Here is a 6843-nt window from a genome sequence, read left to right as displayed (position 1 = left end):
AGCCTAGGCTATTCGTCAATTCCTTGCTCAACAAATAGGCCCTACTACCACCGAAACAGGGCATCTATGAATTATACCTTTTTGTCTTTGGATGATACCCGTCACACCAGTAAAGACCTCTACCTGAAACAAAGATCCAGTGTAAATGTTTTGAATTAACTTCACAATAGATTCGGGGTATATGTACTCTGCCCTTTTCAGTGCAAATATAATAAAGTCATGATTAATACTTCCGAATGCCTCGGCAAGGTCGATGAAATTAACACAACATGTTCTTGATTGGTGCCTATAAAATCAGAAATACCACCAAGCAGCAGACAAAAGCTCTTGCAATCCATTACGTGGAATTGCACCTTTTTGTTTAACAGAAATTAACCTATTATTATTGACAACCCAAGTCAGTGGCAGATTCAAGGGGTGGGGTGGGGGCGGGGCAGCCGACTATACCCCCACCCCACCCACCTCTAATCTTTTCAAAATTGAAAAAAAATATATATAAAAAGAAAATTCTACTCAAGTTTTGAGTCTAAGAGTGCAATTTCCGGCCATTTAGAGGAGACATAATCATACATTTTCTTACCTCGGCCCCCACCATGATTGGGGCTGAAAGGTAGTATAGACCGTCCATCTATGAAAGTACCTCTATGGGCCCTCTATTTCAAATTTCTGGATCCGCCACTGCAAGTGACAATACGTTTTTCAATGATTTTCATAAAAATCTTATAAAAGTAAGGATACGGTCTCCATTCACTTAGGTCATCTGAATTCTTTATTTCCTTTAGGAATAAGCTTAATAAACGCTCTTTTCCATTCGTCAGGGACATTATGAATAATCATGCAAATGTTATTGTTAAATACTATAGTTAGGAATGGAATCACTTGCAACAAATGAGAATTCAGTGGCGGATCCATGGGGTGGGGTGTTCAGGGCGTTAGGACGCACCCCCCTCTGTAAAAGAAATGTAACAAAATACTACTGGGTCCTGGCTTACAAAAGGCATGCTGAAACCGCAGGGGCGGATCCAGAAATTTTCTGACTGGGATGGGGGGGGGGTGCAATATGTATTCCACACCCACCTAAGCCCCACCATGGTTGGGGCTGAGGACGTGAGCAAATTTTTAAAATAGGACCCTCTAGACGCTCGAAAATGGCACTCTCAGATGGTAAAAATATGCTTTTTCAAAGCAGTGTTCCACTACAAAAAATTGACTTCCTCTCTCCCTCTCCCCTCACGGCCATCGCAGAGGTCTAATCAAGGACCTATAGTTTGTTCTATACTGGGAGTCGCAAAACAAATTATGCTTTTTCAAATTTGGTACCTCTAGATGCCCGGAAATGACACTCATTCAGACTTTGAATAAAAAAATATTTACAAGTGCAGGGGTCCTGGTCGGCTGGGCAACCCACCCCGCTGGATTAATATGCTATAATATATGTCCTACAGTCGATTTCAATGACACATTATGCTGTTTTGTATCAGCAAAGCCCTTTTGGATCAGGGTGCTATAGAGCGAGAACCCTACTGGACAATATGGGTAGGGGCACCGAAGGGGCCCCTAAGGATCAGTGGCCCTTTAAGCAAATTTTAAGAATAGGCCCCTCTATAGACGCTCGGAAATGGCACTCTCGGGCGGTAAAAATGCTTTTTCAAAGGTGTGTTTCTCGACAAAAGTATTGACTTCCAAACCGACGGCAGTTATGCTCCCTCGTATGCTCCCCCTCCCTTAGACGCCCCTGGGGCGGATACAGGATTTGGCGGTAGGGTGTGCGTGAGGGTCCTACTCACTGCCCCACTATGGTTGGGTCTGAGGGAATAGACAATTTTGAGAATAGGGACTTCTCAGGCGTTGATCCAGAGTTTTAGCTGGGCTCGGTTTCCAAGAACGCTCACCCTATCTCCGACAGTCGTGTCAGTTGTGGTTCACAGACGAATCGGGGTGCCTTTCCGTTTGCGCAGGGCAGCTACCAATGCACCCAGATTCGTCTGCGTCTGCAACGCATTCGGAAGAGTTGAAGCAGGTTCAACCTTCCCGACAAATGTCGGCGACTGTCGCCGATAGGGTGAGCGATTATATGGCAACCGTGTTTTACCCTGACTATCGCACATAATGGGTTCCCTGAGTGGGCGGGGTCATGTGAAGAAAACGTAAAGTTTGCTTGTTTCGTCGCTGGAAGATTATTTTAGGGGGGGGGGGGGGGTTGTTTTGCAGTAGTCTTGGGGTTCTCCTAGCTACGTAAAGTTTTGTTTTTTTCTAGATGAGAAATGCACTTACGTGCATTACGAGACTTCTATTGATGAATGAATACACACTGAAATAATAGATTTCCCCCATTTTAGCATGGTCAATTAATAATTGCGATGAGGAAGATGATGATGATGATGATGATGATGTGATGATGATGATAAGGAGGAGAAGGCATCGTATCAGGTGACGACAGGCCCCTGTGCAGCAAGGTTAATTAACAGGCCCTTTGATATGAGTGTCAACCGAGGCCCATATCCCGAGTTCGTCGTCACATTTTCAATGCACACAATCTTACAACAGTAATTATCTATAAATTATATTATCAGTACATTCTCGACTGTCGTGAAAATATCATATATCTAAAAAATTATAATTATATGCATGCTCGGAAGCGGAAATTTTAACCTAAAAGATTGATATATGTTTCATGTTGATTGTTGAATGGTCTTTAATGATATTATATTCTAATATGACTACAACATAAGGAAGAACACTTTGTCACCTACAAAGTTCAGACCCATATACATTTATATTTCCTTAGGCCTAAATCATAAGGAAGTCCGCTCTATATCAAAATTTAAGGAAATTATACGTTTTACGCATGCACCGACGTGGGAATTTTTTTTATGTTGTTTGCCGAATGGTCTTCTTTAAAAAATATAACAGTTTAATCATGAGGAAGTTCATTCTTTAAATGTTTAGTAGATAGTACAGAAAATTATCATTGTTTATCAAAATCATTATACACTTGTTAAATCCAATTTAAAACAAAACAATAAAAAATACGTTTTCAGTGCACGCGCCGACGTGGAAAGATTAACCTAATGTTCTATGATAGATTACATCCACAGGGTGCCCCTATGCCAAAATTTCAAAATTAAATAATTTGCGTTTTTCCGAATTACGACAGACTGAGTAGATTAGGCCTACTGGTTAAAATGTTTAAAATCCAGATTTTATTTATTGTTTGGTGCGTTATACACATTCTTTGTAACACCCCCAACTACTGGATATACGGGCCAGGAAACTTTACATTTTACCTGCCAATTACAGTTTTATACGCTTATTAGATACCTTCTCAATTTCTCAGTATTTTTTTTATTCTTTTTCCACATCCAACACGGTATGATTTGAAATTTACATAGCATTCGTTAAAATAATGAAATAATAATTCATTAATCAAAAAGTAATAATTAAAATAATGTTTTCGTTTTGGTGTAATTTTGGAATAACAAAATATAATAAAATTATATATGCCTTTCAATAAGGTTATAGGAATCAACGCACATGTATAGCCTATCCTCAATGTGATTGGTTTTGTATTAACCATACATTGTGACATAGATGATGATGATAATAATAATAATAATAATAATAATAATAATAATAATAATAATAGAAATAATAATAATAATAATAATAATAATAATAATAATAATAAAAAAACTCAACAGTGTACCGTACGTTATCGCGCAGCCGATTTAATTACAGTCCCTCTTTGATTAATACTTAGACAATGCAAAACGATTATTTTGTCTATATATTTTTGTCTTTGGTTTAGGTAGGTGGCATTTCTGACAGAAAGAGTTGGAAATTGCCAGACCACCAGGCACTGCTATTACTTTATATTGGCAAACGGTGCAAAGAGGTCTGGATCCGCGCCTACCTCCAGGCGCCCGCAAATTGCACTCTCATACCTTACAACAAACAGTACAACAATTATTTTTCTTAATACAATTTAGGAGGTGCGACCGCACCATCTGCACCACCTCTGCATCCGCCCCAGCACCCCTCCCCTCACGGGCGTCGGAGAGGTCTGATAAAAGGACCTATAATCCATTATATATTCTATACTGGGTAGTCGCAAAGATATGATCATGGCACCTTTAGATGTCCGTAAATGGCACTCATTCAGACTTAAAATTTGAAAATTTTATCTCAATTTTTTAAAATGTTGACAAATGTAGGGTGGGCCCTGGCCGGCTGGGCACCCCACCCCCACTGGATTAATATAATATATGTCATACAGTCGTTGTCAGAGACACATTATACTGTTATTAACAAAGCCATTTAGGATCAGGTTAGTATATGGCGCGAGAACCCTACTGGACTCATGGGTAGGGGCATCAAAAGGGCCAATAAGGGTCGGTGGCCTGCGGATTTTCGCACGAGAACGCGTAGGCGTTACCTCATGCTGAGCATGGATAGCTGTTCTGTAGCTGGGTACTACATTCCGGTTTAAAACAACTCTGTCTTTAGGTCTCTGCCTTTTGGTCTCTTTACATACTGATTGATGCGTCGGGGATATAGCGTTGTGTTTGTTGTCAATCAATAGAAAATTCAAAATTAGTGAGTGGTAAAATAATCGAGCTCTCCTTTCGCCCTCTGCTGGATCCGTCACTGAACTCATAGGCACACTTCCTTTTTTCCCTCTTTCTTTTTTCCCTTTAACTCTTCTCAATTTTTTTTTATTTTTCGGCGTAACTGACGGTGGGGGGGGGGGGGCTGTGGCCCCCGCTGGATCCGCGCCTGAACCTACCTAGGCATATTGGTTGGCAAATCAGACAAACTATGCTCACAACTAGCCTTCAATTAAATAAAATTATATAGACTGATTTTGGTTCAATGTCGTAATAATGTATGTACAAAAGTGCGTTCTACGCAATATTGTTGGAATATAATAATATATTGCTTATGTCTTTGATTTTTTTTTCTCTATATAATGGCATGAAGAATGAGATAAAATTACCTGAGCTTTTTCAAGAGGAGACTAGAAAAACCTTAAATTTTCAAGAACTTAAAGGTCATTAAAAACTCCTCAGAAGTCGGGAAAGCTCATTTCCGGCCATCTAGGAATCCAAATTTTCCGGGGGAGGTCCCCAGGACCCCCTTTAATTTTGGGGATTTTTGAGACATTGTGAACCACCCTCTTTCATATCCTGGATCCGCCCCTGGAATTAATATCTTTAAATGAAATACGATCATGACCTGGTGCTCTTCTTGTGGGGAGAATTAATACCGGTAGCATTCACAATATAGCCTTCGTAATAGGCGTGTCCATTCATCGGCTGTCAAACCTGAAAAATTCCTTCCTTATACTTAAATATAATATTTACCAACTTGATAAACTCTCCACCAACTATGTGGAGGGTGTGTTCGTGTTTGGGGGTGGGGTGTGTGTGTGTGTATGTATTCAGTATTATACTTGATTAAATTATAAAATGTCAGATTTTCAAAACTATGCCTATAGTAGGCATAGTTTTTAAAATCTGACATTTTATAATTTAATCAAGGTTGTCTACTTTTAATCTTAAGTGTCTATAGTAATTATAGACACTTAAGATTGATAGTAGACAAACTTGATTAAATGTCGTAATGTATAACTATTATAAAGTACAATGCAATTTTGTGAAGTAAATCCATCATATTATATTGGCGTTTGTGCTTGTATGCTTTTCTCATGTTTTACCCGAATAGATAAATTGAAATTGAAATATTTATATTATTATTGCTTATTAAATTTTGCAGGATGTGGCTCACAACATTTTGGGCGGTATTGTGAGGTGCCATGCAGCAGTAGTAACGCCGAAAGCTGCATGACGAATTTATTCTGCCCTCCAGATCCAGTTGGATGCAGCTGCGTTGATGGTTATGAAGGTCTTGGATGTTCACAATGTAAAACATCTAATTATACATTGTTATTATTTAACAAAATATAATATTTTAATTAACAGCCGAAATATTAATAATTTGACTTTTCAAATGAATGCAATATATCATAGCCGATCTTAATTTAGAAGGTTTTTATTTTTAATTCAAAAGAAACCTAAGGCATTGAAACTGTTAATACAATTATGATCTGTCACTTTATCGGATTGAAAGAGGTTATGCTTCGTCACTTGTTTATTTTGTGCTAATAAAATTTAGAGATTATGGTGGAAGACAGAAATCACCATTGCTTGGGTATTGTTAAGTATTACCGATAATTAAACAGTATGTGAATATTATATTTTACAATAAACACTAACGGATTCTCCTACAGCATGTGGCGCTGGATGGTATGGCGCCAGTTGTCAACAAAAGTGCCATTGCGATAATACCTACTGTGATCGGAAATATGGATGTACTTCTAGCAGTGATTGCTGGGACGGTTACACAGGACCACAATGCCAAGGTAGGAGCAGTTTGGCGCAGAAGTTGAGGTTCTGCTTCTAACCTTGATGTCGGAGGTTAAATCTCTCGCAGTGTATTTCGCTTGTCTCTCTCCACCCAGCAGTACAAGTCATGACCGGCTGAAGCGGGGGGCGGGGGCCCGGCCCTCCCCCCCCACACTTTTTGGCGAAAAATATATAATGTCTGGAGATTTTTGTATGGCTGCTGAGAAAGTTTACCTTACCATTTTCATGAGGGGTAAAAACTTGAATTTTGAAGAACAAAGTCATTAGACACCTAGCTCAAAAGTCGAGAAAGGTCATTTCCCGCCATCTAGAAATCAAAATTTTCCCGGGGGAGGAATGTTGACCCCACCACTTAGATTTGATTCCAGATCTGCATGATTCATATTCTCATTCATCTTATAAGCAGTGACGTAAAAGG

General features: G+C 39.2%; 1 protein-coding gene across 1 annotated transcript in view; it reads left to right on the top strand.

Moving 5' to 3' along the window:
• Window positions 1-4124: 4124 nt before the first annotated feature.
• Window positions 4125-6843, top strand: part of LOC117100320 (angiopoietin-1 receptor-like) — a 20380-nt gene continuing 17661 nt past the window's right edge. The window contains exons 1-3 of the mRNA XM_033239969.1: window positions 4125-4143; window positions 5776-5922; window positions 6290-6421. Of these exons, the coding sequence (XP_033095860.1) occupies window positions 4125-4143; window positions 5776-5922; window positions 6290-6421 (298 nt within the window). The remainder of the gene's footprint in view (window positions 4144-5775; window positions 5923-6289; window positions 6422-6843) is intronic.

This window comes from Anneissia japonica, unplaced genomic scaffold (genome assembly GCF_011630105.1).
Source record: "Anneissia japonica isolate Jap-2015-1 unplaced genomic scaffold, ASM1163010v1 scaffold4811_len131365_cov145, whole genome shotgun sequence".
NCBI classification, from domain to species: Eukaryota; Metazoa; Echinodermata; class Crinoidea; order Comatulida; family Comatulidae; genus Anneissia; species Anneissia japonica.
Note: the sequence above shows the minus strand (reverse complement) of the source record. Positions and strands in the feature narration are given on the sequence as shown.